Source organism: Lactuca virosa, chromosome 4 (genome assembly GCF_052849685.1).
Source record: "Lactuca virosa cultivar CGN04683 chromosome 4, Lactuca_virosa_CGN04683_v6, whole genome shotgun sequence".
Classification (NCBI taxonomy): Eukaryota; Viridiplantae; Streptophyta; class Magnoliopsida; order Asterales; family Asteraceae; genus Lactuca; species Lactuca virosa.
Genome location: NC_136429.1, coordinates 522976743 through 522997729, shown reverse-complemented (window position 1 = coordinate 522997729; position 20987 = coordinate 522976743). Strand labels below are relative to the sequence as shown.

Here is a 20987-nt window from a genome sequence, read left to right as displayed (position 1 = left end):
GCAAATTGACACATATGAATAAAACAGAAATAACATAGATTTATATGGAATCTAGGGTGAATAAATGCAGGGCAAACGATTTAACATGTAACACATAAGCATGATATTAGGGCAAATAATAGCATACATGATAACAAAGACATAAGGCTAATCTTACTGTTAACTACACAAATTAACATAATGCAAATTGAAACATTTTAATAAAACATAAATAATGTACATGTAAATGGAATCTATGGTTAATCAATATAATTCAAGCACTTTAGCAGGTAACACATAAGTGTGGGATAAGGGCTAATAAGACCCGTGGCAATATTTACCTAATCAAACCATCTGCATTCTAAACTCATCTGAATTGATGAGTTGTAGTTGAATTTAACAACAATTTCATGCCAGTAACATCATTCATGCTTTTGCAAATCGAATAATTTGATTAAAAAAAAACTAACAGTGAACATATAGAGGAGAAAATAGGTCATAAATCTTCCATGAACCGTTTGACCAAATCAAAAGCATACATTGCAAACTCATATAAAAAATTGTATACAAAGTATACAAAATCGAGCTACATGATTAAAAAAAAATGTAAACATTGAACGTGAAAGGAACTTACCTCTTGTGCGATTCCCGACTGCATACACTCCTTCAAATTCGACCTCCATAAACTTTTATATCGACAATCTTCAACGACAATACGCAAGTAATCTTGAAGAATCCCAATGTTCAAGCTTCACATCGCGTCGCGTATCATCGAATCTCAAAAAACATGGGATTATTGATAGGTAATGTGAAGTAAACTGATGTAGATGGATCCCCCAATTCCAGCTTAAAGATTCTTGCAAATCATCGGAGAATCAAAAAAAACCAAAACTTGAAACTGTACTGTAACTCGGATGAAGGAGGTAAGACAGATATTTTGGGGATGAAGAAGGTAGGTACGATTAATTGGGATATGTGTTATCAGTCTAATTAAAAGTAACATATACCCTAATTTAATATTGCATAAATAAGAAATACCCTAATTTAATATTGCATGAATTAAGGGAATAAACGTATTTTAACCTTTTACACTTTAAGGACATAATTTTGAAAAATTAACAAAAATGGACTGTTCTCGCGTTCTCAACCTTTTATGTGTTCTCAATATAACTTACCTATATATATATATATATATATATATATATATATATATATATATATATATATATATATATATATATATATTCGTTACATGTTAGGACTTAAGGGCCTTTTTTTTACTCTTCCTGGGCATTTGAATTCTTAGGACCGGCCCTGATCTCATCAAATAGTAACCAAAAACTCTTGTTGTCCAAAGTTGGTGCTCGCTTATTTAAGCGTCTATTTATCAACATTTGGACTGGCCCACCGGACTCATGAAGCCCAGGTTGTTATGTCACCAGACCCAAGTAGATTTAGGAAGAGTTGCAACTCGTATAGATAAGCCTGTTGAGCTTGTTGTTTGGTGACTAGTTTTAGTCCAATTCTCCAGTTTAATTTCCAACTTTTTGGGGTCAAGTAGACATTTTTTCCCAATTTTAATTAATTTTTGGTTTTATCTTTTTTTAATGTAAATCGCAGGAAGATTTTTGATTTCCATTGTACAATCTTAGATAGAGAACTTTTAACATTTTAATCATAGTTTAAAATTTTGATACCAAATATGTCATTTATTGCATCATTGGACTCATTATTATTTGATCTTCTTTTTTCTGGAACATGCAAAAAAAAAGTTACTAGCAAGGACCTAGAGCTAAAAATAAAATAATTACATCAAAATGAGGTTCTACAGCAAAGCATATAAAGTAATATGAAACTTATGCTTTCTATGCACCACCCACCAATAAATAATGACAACGATATCATTAAAAACAATATCCTTTCTAGGTCGCATACTATCAAACATAAATTTGTTCCTGAAATTTCATAGGGACCACTACATTGTTGCCACAGTAGCATCAAGAACTCGATTACAGACTAAAGAAAACGACAAAGAGTTTGGCAAAGCCAAGAAATCACCAAGCAAAGTAATAAGTAATAGTAGACAAATCCAAACTACACCATTTACCTATCTTCACCGTAATATGGATATCAACTTCTCACTAAAGAAGACCATGATTCAAAGCTTCCAACTTAGTGTTGCAAATCAAAAATAAAGAGCATGAGACATTGAGACCACGACTTACTAGATTATCCTTAGTGGGAAGTCGATTCAAGAGAACCTGCCAACGAAAAATGTTCACCTTGATGGGAATCAAAGTATTCCAAATTGTGTGTCGGTAATAAAAGGCAAAGAGTTATCATCAAAGAAAACCCGAGCATCCCTTGTTGGTGATTTCTTATCATCAATATTATTCAAGTGTAATGGGATTACTTTCTTGACCAAAAGAGATCGTGATAAATATTAAACAAGTAAGGAAGGTGTGGAGTACACACTTGTTTAAGTTTGATCAAGTTTCAAAGTACATTGTCATTTAGGGGCGAAGCCCATAAAGAACGGGGGTTCGGGGCAGCGCCCCTGGGAGCGGGGTCTAAGGGGCGGCAGCCCCTGGCGGGGTCCAAGGGGCAGAGCCCCTGGCTGGGGTCCATTGTTTGACCCTTGTCCAAACTTGTTTATATAGGGTGTGTTACTATATTAAAAATGCATCAGAAAATCGGACTTTCAGAGAATTGACCATTGTTTGACCCTTGTCCAAACTTCCGTTTTTATGACAATTTTTATAGTTTTATGACAGTTTGAAACTGTTATATGACAATTTTTAGACAAAGATCATAAAGTCGGTTTTGGTCTCATTTCTGAAAAAATACGAAACTATCTTCAAAACATTCTAAGTTCTTGTCTCTCTAAGTCTTATCCGATTAAAGAATATTGGGAGTACCACCCAAATGCTTTAATCTGAAAGTGTTTAACACAATTCTCAGAATTCCAAGCCTTTCTATACCCCATTTTTCTAACAAAGATTAAAGCATTTTTGTGATCATGGCAAGTGGTGATTCTATGAAGGAAATGACAAGTAAGTTTGAAAAACTGAACAAGTTTGAAGGGCAAGATTTTCGTAGATGGAAGAAGAAGATGAAGTTTCTCCTTACCACTCTAAAAGTGGTGTATGTTCTGAGTACACCCATGCCAGTCTTACCAGAATCTGTTGAAGATGAACCTTTGGAGGCAACAAGAAGAAGTTCAAAGTGGGAAAATGATGATTACATATGTCGTGGTCATATTCTCAATGGTATGTCTGACTCTCTTTTTGATATCTATCAAAATTTCAAATCTGCAAAAGAACTGTGGGATTCTCTTGAATCCAAGTACATGGCTGAAGATGCTTCTAGTAAGAAGTTTCTTGTTAGTAACTTTATGGGTTACAAGATGATTGACTCCAGGCCTGTTATGGAACAATTCCATGAAATGTTAAGGATTCTGGTAGACCTGGCAATGGGGCGGGTTTGGAGCGAATCGACCTTGATCCAAACCCTTTTAACAAATTCCAAAATCCGATCCAAACCCGCTCCGTAACCCGCAGGGTTTTGAATAATCAAACCCATACCCTTATCCACCGAATCAGCAGATATCCAAACCCGCCCCGTAACCCGTAGGTTTTTTGAATAATCAAACACATTTTACTTAAATCATAAAATCACATTTATTAAATAAAACAAATGTTGATTGACAAAACACATTATGTACTCATAGACTTTCGATTGGAATTAAAATCATCATCGTAGTAACTTCCGATTGGTTTTTGATCGTCGATTGCATTGATAGAGAATATGAATTACAAACTTTCTTCCGGTTGATAAATAAATTTATTGATTTATAAATGAAATTGGTGATTACATGATGAAATATAAATGAAATGACATCATAATTCTTGGGAGAATACTGGAAGTCTAGAAGTTGAGTCCTCGATTCCTATGTAAAAACAGTTTAGTTTTTGGCCTTTTCTCTATGGACTTTCGATTGGAATTTAAAGTAAACTTTAGGCAGTATAAACTATAAATGTATGATTCTAAAATTTATATGGAGCGGGTTATAAATGGAGCGGATCGGTGATGATCCATACTCGATCCTTTTAATAAAAGGGTTAGCGGGTATGGGTCGTTAACGGGTAAACGGATCAAAAACTATGCTCCAAACCCGTATAATTGTTTAGGGTTTGGAGCGGATCAGGGTCAAAACCTGCTCCATTGCCAAGCCTAGATTCTGGGACAGTTTGCTCAACACAATTTGAAAATGGATGAAGCCATTTTTGTGGCTGTGATCATTGACAAACTGCCCCCTTCCTGGAAGGATTTTAAACACAATATGAAACATAACAAATAGGAATTAATTTTGACTCAACTTGGAAGCCATTTAAGGATTGAAGAGTCCATAAGGACTCAAGAACTTGACAACAATCCTAAAGGAAAGAACCAAGTTGGTTCCTCTTCTGTGAACATGGTGGAAGGAGAAAAGTTCAAAGAATCCCAAGAATTCTAATGAAAAAAAAGAAGTTTAAAGGAAAGGATGACGAGTCTTCCAACAAGAAGGCTAAGTTGGTTTGTTGGAATTGTAACAAACCGGGTCACTTCAAGAAAGATTGTCGTCTTCGCAAAGTGAACAAGGATGGTGCTGGACCAAGTGGATCCAAGGATTCAGAAAAGCAACAAGGTCAGATTTCTGTTTTCATGTAGAATTCTAAATATATCTAGAATTATATTTATGTGATTTCTGAAGCATTTTATGTGCAGGATGATAATGTTGCATGGTGGGTTGATTCGTGAGCAACAAGTCATGTTTGCAAAGATCTATATTGGTTCAAGGACTTTCAACCAATTGAAGATGGATCTATTGTGAAGATGGGAAATGTTGCAACTGAACCAATCAAGGGCATAGGATCTGTTTTACTTACTTTTACTTCTGGGAAATGTTTGTGTTTGAACAATATTTTATATATTCCAGGGATTCGTAAGAATCTCGTGTCTGAAATTGTATTAAATAATTGTGGTTACAAACAAGTGTTAGAAAGTGACAAGTATATCTTGTCAAGACGTGGTTCTTTTATGGGATTTGGCTATGTATATAATGGAATGATTAGGCTTAATATTAATTATCCTTCTAGTGATAATTTTGTTTGCATGGCTTTTAGTAGTACTAGCAATAATTTTCATAAATCTGAATTATGGCATGTTATACTAGGACACATTCATTACAATAGATTAAAAGACATGTCTAAAATGAGTTTAATTCCTGCCTTTGATATGCAAAATAATGAAAAATGCAAAACATGCATGCTAACTAAAATCACTAGACAACCTTTCAAAGATGTTGTTATGGAAAGCAAGGTGTTGGATCTTATACATAGTGATTTATGTGATTTCCATGCAACACCTTCCCTTGGAAACAAGAAGTATGTTGTTACTTTTATTGATGATGCATCTAGATATTGTTATATTTATTTGCTACATTCTAAGGATGAAGCACTTGATAAATTTAAAATTTATAAACAACAAGTTGAGCTTCATAAAAATGAATTAATAAAAGTATTGCGTATTGATAGAGGTGGTGAGTATTATGATCCTGATTATTTTGAATCAACTGGAATAATACATCAAACCACAGCTCCATATACACCACAACAAAATGGTGTAGCTGAAAGGAAGAATAGGACTTTGAAAGAAATTGTTAATTCCATGTTGTCATATTATGGTTTAAGTGAAGGGTTTTGGGGTGAGGCAATGTTAACTTCATGTTACATCTTGAATAGAACTCCAAATAAAAGGAGTAAGAATACTCCTTATGAACTTTGGTGTAAAAAGGTACCAAATTTGAGTTATCTCAAAGTTTGGGGTTGTAGAGTAGTTGTAAGGCTTACTGAACCCAAAAGGAAAACATTGGGTGAGTGAGGTATAGATTATATCTTTATTGGATATTCTGAGCATTCCAAAGCATATAGATTCTATGTTTTAGAATCTAATGACTCTGTGTCTGTAAACACAGTGATATAGTCAAGAGATGTTATCTTTGATGAAGAAATATTTACATCTATACCTAGACTAAGGGACATGATTCATCAATCTTCCAACAAGAGTACTACTCAAGCTGAAGATGTTTCTGGTGGTGCAAGTTCTGTACCTGAACCTAGGAAAATCACTAGAGCTAGAAAAGCTAAGTCTTTTGGATCTGATTTTCAACTTTATCTAGTTGAAGGAACAAGGAATGAGACTATATGTCAACATCAATATTGTTTTAATATTGAGGAGGATCCAAAGACTTTTAGTGAAGCTATGGCTTCTAGGGATGTTCATTTCTGGAAAGAAGCAATTCAGGATGAAATTGATTTTATCATGCATAATAATACTTGGGTATTGTCTGATTTACCTCCTGGATGTAAGGCATTAGGATGTAAATGGATCCTCAAAAGAAAAATGAAGGTGGATGGCACAATTGATAATTATAAAGCCAGATTGGTTATCCAAGGCTTTAGACAAAAGGAAGGCATTGATTTCTTTGATACTTATGCTCTTATTGCCAGAATTTCCACTATTAGATTATTATTAGCTCTTGCAGCTATACATAATCTTGTGATTCACCAAATGAATGTTAAAACTGCATTCTTGAATGGTGACTTGGATGAGGAAATATACATGAAACTACCTGAAGGGTTTGTGATGCCTGGAAATGAACACAAAGTGTGTAAGTTGAAGAAATCATTATATGGTTTGAAACAAGCACCAAAACAATGGCATCAAAAGTTTGATGATGTTGTCTTGTCTAATGGTTTTGCATTAAACCAAGCTGACAAGTGTGTATAGAGCAAATTTGATACTTCTGGTAAAGGAGTCATGATTTTTTTTATATGTGGATGATATGTTGATTTTTGGTATTGATTTAGAAGAAGTTGATAAAGCCAAGAAATTCTTATCATCCAGTTTTGATATGAAAGACATGGGGGAGGCTGAGGTAATTCTTGGTATAAGAATTAGAAAAGGAAACAATGGAATTTCAATTTCTCAATCTCATTACATTGAGAAGATATTGAAAAAGTTTAACTTTGACAATTATTCTCCTGTTAGCACTCCTATAGATCCTAGTCTTAAGCTTCTACCTAATAAAGGATCTCCAGTGTCTCAACTTGAATACTCAAGGGCTATTGGTTGTCTCATGTATGCCATGATTAGTACTAGGCCTGATATAGCTTATGTTGTGGGAAGGCTTAGTAGATATACTAGTAATCCTAGTACACATCATTGGCAAGCTGTGAGTAGAGTATTCAAGTACTTAAAAGGGACCATGAATTATGGTTTAACTTATAGTGGATATCCTTCTGTTTTGGAAGGTTATTCAGATGCCAGCTGGATTAACAACTTAGAGGATCACTCCTCTACTAGTGGTTGGGTGTTTCTTCTTGGAGGAGGTGCCATTTCTTGGGCATCTAAGAAACAGACTTGTATTACTATCTCAACCATGGAGTCTGAGTTTGTTGCTTTGTATGCTGCTGGTAAAGAAGATGAGTGGCTAAGGAATTTGATGTATGAAATTCCATTGTGGCCCAAACCGATATCTACCATTTCTATCAGGTGTGATAGTGTTGCAACCTTGGCTAAGGCTTATAGTCAAGTGTACAATGGAAAGTCTAGAAATTTAGGTGTAAGACATAGCATGATTCGTGAGCTCATCATGACTGGTGTGATATCTGTGGAGTTTGTAAGAACTCAGTTGAATTTAGCTGATCATCTAACCAAAGGGTTAGCAAGAGATCTTGTGCACAAGGCGGCTGTAGGGATGGGCTTAAAGTCCACTTAAAATCTTTTATATTGAGATACCCAATTCCCATCTAATGTGATATTAGATGTTGAATTCAATGTGGAAAGCTTGATATTTGAAGATTGAAACACATTATTATCATCATCCCAAGGTATGTGTTCAGTACTGCAAGTAAAGGAGGTTGAATTTATATACTTAATAGTTCTTTTGAAAAATTGCATTTGCAGGTGCAAGAATAAAAGGACTACCTATATAAGCATGAAGTTTAGCTGCTTCAAGAAGTTAGGACTTGACTTTGATATGCTTATTGAAGGACGGGACACAAGCTAGTAAAATATAGTGTCAAGTTAGAACTTATGAGAATGTAAACTGTTGTGTGTATTATCTTTATTCACTATGGATAGAAAGGATTCAATCCTTAGTGACACCCTAATATTTGAATATTTGGATTGTGTAATATACTAATGTGAAATTCAATCATCACGACATTTCATTTGTGCATCAGTTTGTTGGTGTTATGTTTCATTTTAAGTTAATCAAGATTACACTTAAATGGGGGAGGTTTGTTGGTGATTTTTTATCATCAATATTATTTAAGTGTAATGGGATTACTTTGTTGACCAAAAGAGATATTGATAAATATTAAACAAGTAAGGAATGTGTGGAGTACACACTTGTTTAAGTTTGATCAAGTTTCAAAGTACATTGTCATTTAGGGGCGAAGCCCCTAAACGAATGGGGGTCCGGGGGCAGCGCCCCTAGGAGCGGGGTCCAAGGGGCAGAGCCCCTGGCTGAGGTCGAAACTATCTTCAAAACATTCTAAGTTCGTGTCTCTCTTCAAAGATCATAAAGTCGGTGTTGGTCTCATTTCTGAAAAAATACGAAACTATCTTCAAAACATTCTAAGTTCTTGTCTCTCTGAGTCTTATCCGATTAAAGAATATTGGGAGTACCACCAAAATGCTTTAATCTGAAAGTGTTTAACACAATTCTCAGAATTCCAAGCCTTTCTATACCCCATTTTTCTAACATCCCTAACAACAAACTCTATGAAAATTCACACATAATTATCATAACGCTCGAAGAACTTCACATCAAGCAATAAATCACTTGGTTGCAAAAATTGATTCAAATTTGGACATCTCCCCGACTGATGACGCCACCTCCATTTCCAAACATTATTTTCTCGCCTCTCATCAATAAAGCAGTCAATATCAATAATGGTACATGTATTAAGGCCCCGTTTGATACGCATCTTTCCAGGTCCAAACAGATCTTTCTGGCTGAATGGATCGGAAAGACTGTTTGATTTGCACAAAAGAAGGGGTCTTTCCCGGTAAGATATGTCTTTCCCAGAAAGCCCCAAAATCATATCTTTCTGGCTGAATGGGCTGGAAAGACAATTATACACCAAACCCCGCCTCTTTCTTTTTTTATTGGATTATTAATTTTTTTAAATAACTTTTTTTAATTATATTTTTTATTGAATTATTACTTTTTTTCATCATTCAGCACAGTCAATCAGATGTACAATCAAACAGCATGGTTTCTTTCCCAGTCAGAAAACTTTCTCAGACATCACTTTACCAGACAACACTTTCCCAGACAGAAACTATCAAACGGGACCTAAGTTTTCCAAAGAAAACTCGAAACTTTGTCACATTAGCTTCAAATTATTAACACATAAATATCAACAAATTAAACTAAATGCTTAACACTATCAAACTAAACCCTTGTATTACAACCCTCATCGGTGACAATTAAAACTCAATCACAGATTCAAATACCACTTCTGGGTGTTTCCATCAACCAGCCACACAGCCAACACATAGAAAAGATAAATTACAATATCCCAAAAGCAAGAAGCTGATGCTTGGACTTGAACATAAGAGACCACACTGATGAATTCTTCGTTCCTTATACGACTATACCCTGAACATCATCATACCTCACTTATGAATTTTCAATTCTTTACAACTATAACCTAAGACCTCAATTATGAATTCTCCATACAACTTATAACCGAAACATGAGACCTCACATGTGAATTCTCATTCGGTATGCATGCATGCCAGTCTTTCGACAATTTGGAGACCCCGAGCACCACCACATTCATACGGGTGGGCAAAAATCCGAATCCATTTGAAAATCTTTATTTACACCACTATGTTTTTTTTTTCTATGCACACATAAACAAAAGGGTTCCCCAAATTACATAAAAATGATCACAAAAAACAAAACCCAAAAACTGCCCACAAAAACATATGTCCAATTATGAAACGAGTTTACCCTTTCCCATAAACAAGTTCATATCGTGACCGAGTCAACTCGTCGGAATTGAGCAACGCCTCCCAATCCACCGTCTCTTCCTCCTCATATTTCTGTCTCATCACCTCCAAGATTTTCTTTGCCTTCTCTTTACACCGATCAGTCCCTGTCTCCTCTTCTTTGATTAGCAATTCTTCAGCTCCGGCCTCTTTTGCAAGCCCTTTGAACCTCAACCCGCCTTGACTCAGCCCATATAACGCTCCCAAACAACATTCCCGAGTCGACTCAGAGTCAAATTCCGCATGACTCAGTAACCGGAGTAAGCATTCCACCGCGCCTCCGTCCAGCATTGCCGCCCGGCCCTCGATGCTGGTAGCTAAATTGCCGAGAACCAACATGACCCGATCAGTCATATGACCGGATTTCACCATGTTTAGAAATAATTGAACTGACCCGAGTTTCACCAGCTTTGAGCGGTTGCTTTGAACGAGAGATAAGTGGTATAGAGCTAAGGCGGAGTCATGGCGGGACCTGTCGGAGCCGGAGCGGAGGGCGTGGAGTAATGGGGGTAAAGCGCCAAGAACGCCGATGGCGGTTTTGTTCTGATCGTCGAGAGCTAAGCTGAATAACGCGCCGGCGGCATGGTCTTGTGCCTCCGGGAATCCGCCTCTTAATACGTCGATTAACGGCGGGACGATTCCTGATCTTACGATTTTCACTTTGTTCGCGTTTTCTAATGATAAGTTTACCAACGCCGCGACGGAGTTCACTTGAACGGAAGAGTATTTTGACACGATTAGATGCCGGAGCGCCGAGAGTAATCTCGGCGTACAGAGATGGATCCGGGATTCCTGTTTCATTCGTGTGATTTTTCTCAAGGAATCCACTGCTTCTTCCTGATTCGACGTCAACCCGCTTCTGAGCTTACAAAAAATTTCTTCATCTTCTTCAATGGAGTTATCGATTTCAGAGGATGAAGAAGATGAGTAACAAAAAGGACGAGTTGTTAACAACGGGAGAGGAGTAGTGGAACACGAGTCAGCTGCAGCCGCAACCACCGAATCCTCCGATGTCGACGACAAGCAACTGGATAAACGAATTAACGGGAAATCAGGGGAATCCTTCATTAACGCTTGCACGATTTTCAAAGCGGAACGGATATCAATCGGCTGAGGGATCGGTAAGAAGGAATTAGTTCGACACCAATTAACGATGGCGGATTTGAGAGCGAGATTAGGGATGATGGTGGTGAAATCGACGGTGGCGAGGAAGGTGGTGGGTTTGAAGGAGAGGGAAATACACGCGAGGACGCAATTCCGCTCGAATGTTTGGCCGGAGGAAACTATAACAGGGTCTGCCATTAGCTCACCGGATATGGGACAGATGAATTCCGGCGGTGGTGATGGTTTTCTGTGATTGGTGGGTGATCGGAGGAGAGTAAATCTCCATCTGTTCTTGCTACTACCCATCTGAAACACAATTGATCCGCAGAAACTGCGCAGATTCCGAAGTTGATTAGATTGAAGAACGGCATGGAATCGGAACAGCAGGGAAGAACATATTGGAGAAAGGAAAATGAGAGTAAAGGGAATCGAGGAGATTGTGCTTGTGATTTATGGTCGTATACACACCCTTAAAGCTAAAAGCGGATACCATTTCAAACAGTTCAGATTATTATTGATGTTCTTTTTATTTTCACTATTTTGTATTCTTTTTTAAGTTACTATACTCAACTTAAGAAATTTTTTATTTCTATCAAATAAAGACTAAAGAAATAAGATTAAACACTTTAAATAAGATTAAAAACTCTACTCTTTTTGAAATCATAAGCTTAAATATTTGTCTACTCGATTTGAAATCATATATTACACTGTGAGACCGTGTATTATACGGGTTTATTAAAAATAAAATTTAATATAAATATTTAAACATTAAATATTTTATAAAATAATGTTTTTCCATAACAAAATGTAATCTTTTAGAGTATTTATGAAAGAAATCAAATGTTTAGAGCATTTATGAGAATTTATTATCAAATTAATAGAATGATAACCTTACATATATATAACTAATTAGAATTTTTTGGAAATTTATTTTAAGAAAATTGAAATCCCCAGAATATGACAAGTGGAAAATAACAATTTTAAAAATCCTAGAAAATGACATTTGTCAAAATGAAGGAGAAGATGACAAGTGGCAAAAGTATTTTCATTTATTAGGTAGGATATCGTAAAAAAATTTCATAAAGCATCAAAACTTCATACGTTCATCATGTGTTCTTTATTATTATTGTGGTTTGCATCTATAATATTTTGTTGGCAGAATATCGTATATGTCCTTACTAAACATTTAAATATCGTATTTGTCCGACCTAAACTCTAAATATCGTATTTGCCCTTCTTAATGTTTTTAATATCATATATACCCAAATCTGTTTTTTTTATAATTTTTACTGATTTATAATCTTTTTTATCTTTTTAAAATCATTAAAAGTAAAAAACAACAACTAAATTGACAATATTGCCCTTCCTTTACAAATCACAGGTTTAATACATTCAATTCAAACGAGGTTATACTCTGGTCATCATCTTCCTCACGATTGCCTTCTGTCTCCTCACGTTCGCCGGTGTCTCATCGTCTTCTTTCTTTGCTGATGGTGCTATGTTGTCGCATCAAGGGTAATAAGCACTAGGTATTTATGCCATTTGCCTTCCCTATCCTTCTTTATCGAGGGTCAAAAGTCAGGTATTTGCATTTCCAATATATATTTGGTTTCAAGATATGATGGGTTTATTCTTACAAATGCATATCTGATATATGATTAAACATATAACAAGTCATAAGTTTATTTTCTAAACAATCTTCCAAGCATCATTTTGAAGGTGAATTCCACTGTCTGTGACCCTAATTGGGATTCTATACAAGAGCTTATTAAATCTCTGGATGAGCAGTATAAGGAAAAATGGGCAATTGATCTTGAGTGAGTCCTTTCTCTGTAAGCCTATAATTGGGTTCAAATCTATTCCATGACATTTTTGCTTGATTGATTCACAGCTCATATGAATTATTTGAAGAAATTACCTATTGAGGGGATTGTGATTCTATTTCTATATCTAAAGAGACTTTCAGATGTGACATCCAGAGAAGTTTATCAATGATACCATTGTTGACTTTTATATCGAGTTGAGAATTTTTTTTTTTTGTTTAAACTTTAACTGTATATGTTGTTCATACATGAATTGGATAACAAAAGATAATAGATTTAGAATAAGTTAAATGACAAAGTTTAACTCGATACTCAAATCCCACTACAGATTTAGAAGCTTTCTTGTGGGAACTCATCATCACTTTTGTGTTGATGTTCGCCATTAATGGTCTACAACTGATGATAACTATGTTCAATCTTTTCTATTTGATCTTAGTTTCTATGCTCTCAGATGTGTTGATTTTAATCTTGAAATCGATTACCTGATGTTTATTGCTTGTGTGCGATAACAAGGGGGAATAGGAAGCTCCTCGTATGTTTAAGAGGTTGTGATAGGAAAGAGACGAGGCTGCGATCTGCAATCCTAATTTGCTTTAACACGTGATGTATTGCAATTTAGAACTAAGGGCAATATTGTCCATTTGGTTGTTGTTTTTAGCTTTAATGATTTTAAAAAAAATAAAAAAGATTATAAATCAATAAAAATTATCAAAAAAATAGATTTGGATATATATGATATTAAAAAACATTAAGAATGGCAAATACGATATTTAGAGGTTAGGCCGGGTAAATACGATATTTAGATGTTTAACAAGGGTATATACGAAATTCTGCCTATTTTGTTTATTGTTTAAGAAGTTACAATTTCATCCACCGTTGACATCAAATTAATATGGGTATATACCAACGATATCTTAAGAGCAAATTTGAAGACTCTATCTTGATTTTGCAAAACATACAACTATTATAAATAAAATCTCAATATTAACAACTTTGCCCAAAACAATAATCAAACTTTCATCTTAGTATGTAAAATCATGTTAGATTCTCACTGATCCACTATTAAAGAAAAACCCAAAGGGGGCGTATTTCTTATACTTATATTGTGTAATTTAGAAGATCTTCAAAGCTAGAAGGATTTTTCAGGAGTTATGTTCGGGCTATTCGCAATATGTATTGTCGGTCTACTACTTCCTTGTAAAGTCTCAAGTATAGTTGACTACACCAAGGCTTTCCCAGTAGAAATCGGATTTCGTTAAGCATGAACTCTTAGTCCGTATATATTAACTTTGATTATAGATGAAAATTTATTCCAACACCTAATGATGTATGCTTTTTTCCAATGATATATGTAACGTCCCAAAAACCACGGTAAAAATTTTCATTTTCAAAAGACATTTTCATAAAATCCATAGAATAATCAAACATTGCTTCCAAAATGAAACAAAAAAAATCAGAGTATTAATATCGTCTCTCAAGACATATATCAGCAAGAGGATGTGTATGATCACACCTTCGCCTTGCCCCGATCATCTGAAGTACCTAAAAACATTTAAATCCACAACTGTAAGTCAAAACTTAATGAGTTCCCACAAAATACCCCACACAAAAATACACATACAATGAATGCACTCATGAGCTTACAGTTTATTAGACCGCCTCGCAAGGCCTACAATACCTGGACCGCTCCCTTGGGCCTACATTCTGACTGGACCGTCTCACAAGGCCTACAGTACACTGGACCGCCCGGATATCTTGGCCTACAACACAAAGCATGACCGCCTCAACCCAACCACAACATATCAACATATGCACATAAACAAACAAACAGACAATAGCCAACAATATAGGTAATCATAACAGATCAACCAATCAACCAGATCACTACAGCATACCAAACATCCTACACACAAGGATACATAGTGTAGTACAAAGAATAGTGAGGAAACTTACCTGGCAATCTAGCAGATAACAACACAACTCTCGCAAATCCAAAACCTGTTACTACAGGCCACCTATACAAAATTTGGGGGCCAATCCTTAAACTACAGCCCAAAACCCTCAAATTGACCTAAAGTCAAACTTGGTCAAAAAGTTAACGGTCAAAGTCAAAGTCAACAGTCAAAATTCTCCCAATCAGCCGCCACGTCGTGACCGAGCTTTTGTCACGGCGTGGTAGCCTCGAGACAAAACAGTCGCATAGACTACCTTTTCTCATGTCGTGAAGGCCAATTGTAGCATCCCAAAAATTCTAATTAAATTTTCACTTTTAAATTCATTTCATTCATACTGTAATCATGTAAAAATAGTCAAGAGTATATCATAATAACATATTATCAGAGTGCAAGATCCCAAAATCACGTGATGCGGAAAATCATAGGAGGATGCGGTGCGATCAGGTCGGGCCCTTTCCCTTCGAGCTGGAAGTACCTTAAACATAAACTGAAAACCGTAAGGACAAAGCTTAGTGAGTTCCCCCAAAATACCACATACCATACATACATACATAACATTCAAGCATATATGGGTGCTCGCAACCCTTCGGTCTCTTTCAACCTGTACTGGGTATATTTCAACCCCTTCAGTCTCTTTCAACCGATAGTGGGTATATTTCAACCCCTTCGGTCTCTTTCAACCAGTATTGGGTATATTTCAACCCTTCGGTCTCTTTCAACCGTATCGAGTCTATTTCACCCCTACCACTACCACATAATATCATAACAGAAGAGTCACAAAGACATCAAGCATTTATAAGTATAACGAACAATTGTCACGAAGACAATCATCATACTACAAGCATAATCGAGTGGGCCGACATTGGTGCCTTCGACCTACGAATACATTGAAGGAAACTCACCTCAGACTGAACGTCTAAAATCATACTTGAGCGGCTGACTCGCGAAATCCTCTCTCTAAATCATAAGTATACAACCCTAATTAAAAATTAGGTCGATAATCCAACCCGGGAGTCCAAACCCTAAATCTTGACTTTAAGGGCAAAGGGTTGCTTAACCTTTGCCTCAATGGGACTACCCCACCAAGGCCCAAATCCTAACTAGCCCAAAAGGCATTCCAAGCCCAACTAAAAGACCCTAAGGCCCAATACGGGCTCAAGAGCTCCAAAATGGCCTAAAGCCCAAAAATGTCATGCTACTACAAAAAGGCCTAAGGCCTAAAGCTAAACAAGGAAAAAAGCCCAACAAAACCCGAGCCCAGAATCCCTTAAGCCCATAGACTACATACGCGCGGCGTACATGGCTCGTACGCCGGTCATATGCCGTTGATCCGGAATCGGGGAAATGGCCCAGTACGCGCAGCGCACCCAGGAGTACACCCAACGCACTGGTCAGTCGGCCCAAAAATGTTCCAATGACTTAACCCATTAAGATTTAACGTCCAAAATTCAAATCCAAGCTCATAAAGGTGTCTTAAGCCATAAAGTTGGAAGCTTTATGCTTTTACATTACTTAATGGGACTCAAACCATGGATTAATCCTTCTATCTCTCTTAAGTGGTCACCAACTCATGCATGGTTGAGTCTTTACCTCCAAGATTTGATTTTTATGACATCAAGCGCCCCTAAGACCCCAAAAGGACAGCTCAAATGGTCTGGAGTAGTCCATACTCCATGAGACCAAAGTTATGGGACCAAAAATGTTAAGTTCTTCCCTAAACCTAGATCTAAGCTTAGAATGAGCAAGTTTTAGGCTTTATACCTCCAATGAGCTGAAAATGATGAACAACCTCTGGATCTACAAGCTCCCTCTTGTCCTTTGCTTCTCCTCAAGCCTCTTTCTTCTTCAAGATCATAAAATCAAATCTTAGCAAGCTCAAAAATGCACTTCAAGGTGGTTAGGGTTTCGAGATTAGCACAAAAGGAAATGGGGGCTGATAAGGTGAAAGGATTGAGGGGTTTAATGAACTTAGATATGGTGCAAACCCTAAAATATAGGGTTTTCACCTGGCTCATGTACGCCCCATGTACGCATGGGTACGCCCAACATACATAAGGGACGCCCCGACATTCCGCATGTATGGGAGTACGCCGTGGTTACCTTGTATACGCCCAGCGTACTCGGGCCTAGTCCATGGGTAAAAAGGAGTTTAATGCAAGAATTTACCTGGCGAATCCGGACATTACAACTCTCCTTTACTTGAATCGAACTTTGTCCTCGAAGTCTACTGTCACAAATAACTCCGGGTAATGCTCCCTCATTTCTTCCTCTGGCTCCCACGTCCATACAGAACCCTTGTGACAACCGTCAAATTTCGGTCAATTCAAAGTCAACAAGTCAAACCGGTCAACTCCAATAACCCTTGTATGCTAGGGTTTACGTTATGTAATCACTATACAATTCGCTATTTTAATGAGAAATCATCATTTGGAAAGTTCATGTGTTTGATTTTCCTTAGCCTTAACAAGTGCTAAACAACGAACCAAAGCGATAAAACACTATTACACAATCATCGGGATTGTGTAAGACACTAAAACACGGTTTAATGGGGTTTACGAACCTTGCGTTGTGAAGCCGGACACTCAAATTAATCACAAACGAAACCTCTCTAAATCGTTTTCACTCTATCTCTTTTTAATTGAAATCTCTCCCAAATCTCTCCCAAATCTCTCTCAAAAGTTACTTTAACTTTTTGTAATCATTTGGGTCATCTCGACCCTTAACCGGGTCAAAAATCGCTTGAAATGGGGTAAAAACGAGTAAAATAGCTTTAAGGATCCGAAACCAAAGCTTTTGGACCGAAGCCTCGCATCCGAGGCCTCTGATCCGAAGCCGAGGCTTCGCACGAGACGCAGACAGGGTCCGAAGCCCGTGTCCGAAGCCAGGGTCCGAAGCCCGTGTCCGAAGCCAGGGTCCGAAGCCCGTGTCCGAAGCCAGGGTCCGAAGCCAGCCCCTTTTTACCGGTTTTTCGACTACGACTTCGTTTTAACTCCATTTTTCATTATTTTAACGTGGGATTTTCACCCAAAACTTTATTTTATAAACTAAGGCCCCAAAATATATAAATCTCCAGGGTTTTTATAAAATATATTAAAAGAATTGGTGATTGAACTAATTATTGAGGGAATATTTGCTTTTCCTTAATTTATGTCAAAAGCAAACCACTACCACCTCACTCTATGATTAGCCACTCTTTCCCACTACCCCTTGTCTCCTTAGTGGACCTTTACAGCCAATCTCCAGCTCTTCCCACGTTCTAAGAGCTGGAGGATTGATCCTCTCTCCTCATTCTCCATAAAACTCTTTCATTCTACACTTAGCAACCAAGAACACTCTCCAAAATTCTCTCAACTTCAAGAACTTCAAGGCCCTCTCCAGGGATTTCTTTCTTCAATTAGTAAGTATCTTCATCATTCACATAATTATTAAACTCCATTCTACTCAAATCATTGATATCTTACACAAGTTCCATCTTATTCGGTGTTAGATTCTCGAATCATCAAGACATCTTCTTAGTGTTCTTGAGTTGAACACTTCCTCTCTCTCACTTTCATCTACTGAAACCACATAAGGTGAGTTCATACCCATACATTTACATGTTTTTCTTAAGTTTTAAGGGGGGAATACAAGTAAAATCATCAAGAACACAATTAAACTTTTTCTAACAGATTGCATCAGAAAAGATGGACGTTAATCACGGACTGTTTTGGTCAACTTAAAAATTTTAGTTTTCAAAACTGTTTCAGGTTCAAGTAGTTCAAACTCTTAGCTTTAAAATGACTACTTGCACATCTCCAAACGATTTTTCTACAATTAATGGTGATTTTTACAAAACTGTCTGTCATTTCAGAGGCAAACCCGGACCAGTCTGTGATTATGAACATTTTCACCTCTGTTAGAGATCACTAAAAATCATGATAAAATTTACGAACAAACTAGACTCATATTCCAAACTCTCAAAATTTGCGGATTTGGATTTAGAGCTGTGATGATTTTTCTATAAATTTTCTAAGAACGGTAACAGAAACTGTTTTTAACGAAAAGTTGCTGTTAATTTCATTTCACCTTGTAACATGTTGAGCAAGGTGTATATCTTTATGTGACTATATGTTACTGCAATATATGACATTTTATCTTAATATTTAGACACACATCAGTTTACAAATGGATTTGGTCATATAAAATATAAAGATTAACAAGTGATTATAATCAAAGTACAATCGATACATTCAAACATTAAATAAACTATTTTGAATATAGTTTGCATACATTACCACGTACTACCCTTGGTTGATAAACTATAATAGGTATAGTTTATGATACATTACATAACACATACATTTAAAAAGGGTACATTTATACAAAGGATATTTTCATTAAGCAAGGTACGGCCATACGGTACCAAGTTTTCATAACACGTAATTCCGTTAATGACTTTGTGAGACATTTACTTCAAATTACCATTAAGTCCTGTATTGTAACCAGAGTCTCCTTGAGGGAGAGCGTGATACTTGTGTATAGATCTATATTGGGTTTGACAAACCCACACCTAAACTGCATGCAACAGTTAGACCGATAGGTCTGGGGTGACAAATGTCATAACATTTCCGACGCCTGAAGAACGTCGTTTTAGGCAACCTTGGTCATAGTATGGTTATAATAAACTCACATAAAGTATTAACAAACATTGGAATTTACGGGAACTTCATTAAAATTTAACGAGTTTATGTCGATTTAAACTTGCATTGTTTTACTATAAATATGACAAATTACTTGTACATTTCGGTCTTTGGGTTTTAAGACTACATTTACACATTAAGGAAAATATTGGATTTTTCTAACACAAATACTACTTTTACAAACGAAAAGCTTATGAACTCACCAACCTTTGTGTTGACACTTTTTCAAACAACTTGTATTCTCAGAAAATCATTAAACAGGTAATCAAGTGCTTTTGAGGATGGGACGCTAAGGCGTCTACTATTTCATATTTTATCAACATATTGTAATTGATTCGTAAACATGTAATTCATACAATGATGTAATTTTTTTCAATTATATATATGTTGGTTGTGTTTGCTTGAATTACTATTACAATTGCTGTTATGATACTATACATGAAGTCCTCCACCCCCGGACGTTTCCGCCATCCTTGGTTTGGGGGTGTGACAGATTGGTATCAGAGCGCAGTTTATAGTGAATTAAGTATATCAAACCACATAAGATATACAAACTATAAACACAAATGGGGACTAATAGTCTCTGATTTGTGCATTTTTCAAATAAATATACTTTTACAAAATAAATGATTTTTTTTTATTTAAAAGTATAAATACATGCATACATGCTCACATAGTGTCATAACTAGAAGAACATAAAATAAAAGAAGAGGAGTTGTACATTATGGGTATGCCTTGGTATATGTAAATCAAGTCTGGGAAGGATATAGCCTGATCAACTATATCTGTCCGGGAATTGACTTGCATATACCGGGGGATGGTCAGGATGGACAACAAATCTAACAAACCTAATAACAGACTACAAAGGATACTTTAAGGACTCAAAACTAAACATTTACAAATACTATAGGAGTATTTTGTGTTACTATAATAAATTATCTGATAATTAAATAGGTCTTTATTTATAAATTAATAGCTGCTAAGTGGATGCGCTAAGGTCATATGTAACTAAGATGCTATAGACTTAGAATTTATGTATCTTTGTTTCACTTCATGTCCTTGTTTGGTTGTGGTCTTGGAGTTAGGGTCATCTATTCGAAGGACTATTATATCTTAATCACATATGACTGGTATGCACTTTGCAACTAATTAAGTAACCGATAAAGATCATTTTAAAATATAATATATTAATTATGTCCCGACTAAATTAGTATGCACTTTGCAACTTATGACAGAACCATGCCGCCAAGAAGAAGACCAAGACCTTCCAGCAACACAGCAACACCTCCTCCGCCGCCGCCTCCACAGTTTGATTCCGCAATGTTCCAGGCTGCAGT

At 36.3% G+C, this 20987-nt stretch overlaps 1 protein-coding gene across 1 annotated transcript; it reads right to left on the bottom strand.

Annotated features, from left to right (window-relative positions):
• Positions 1 to 9452: 9452 nt before the first annotated feature.
• On the bottom strand, positions 9453 to 11653 carry LOC145109461 (RING/U-box superfamily protein with ARM repeat domain-containing protein). The gene has a single exon (XM_079046623.1). It carries the CDS (start codon positions 11497 to 11499, stop codon positions 10048 to 10050), a length of 1452 nt encoding a protein of 483 aa, XP_078902749.1. The 5' UTR covers positions 11500 to 11653; the 3' UTR covers positions 9453 to 10047.
• Between the last annotated feature and the right edge of the window lie 9334 nt (positions 11654 to 20987).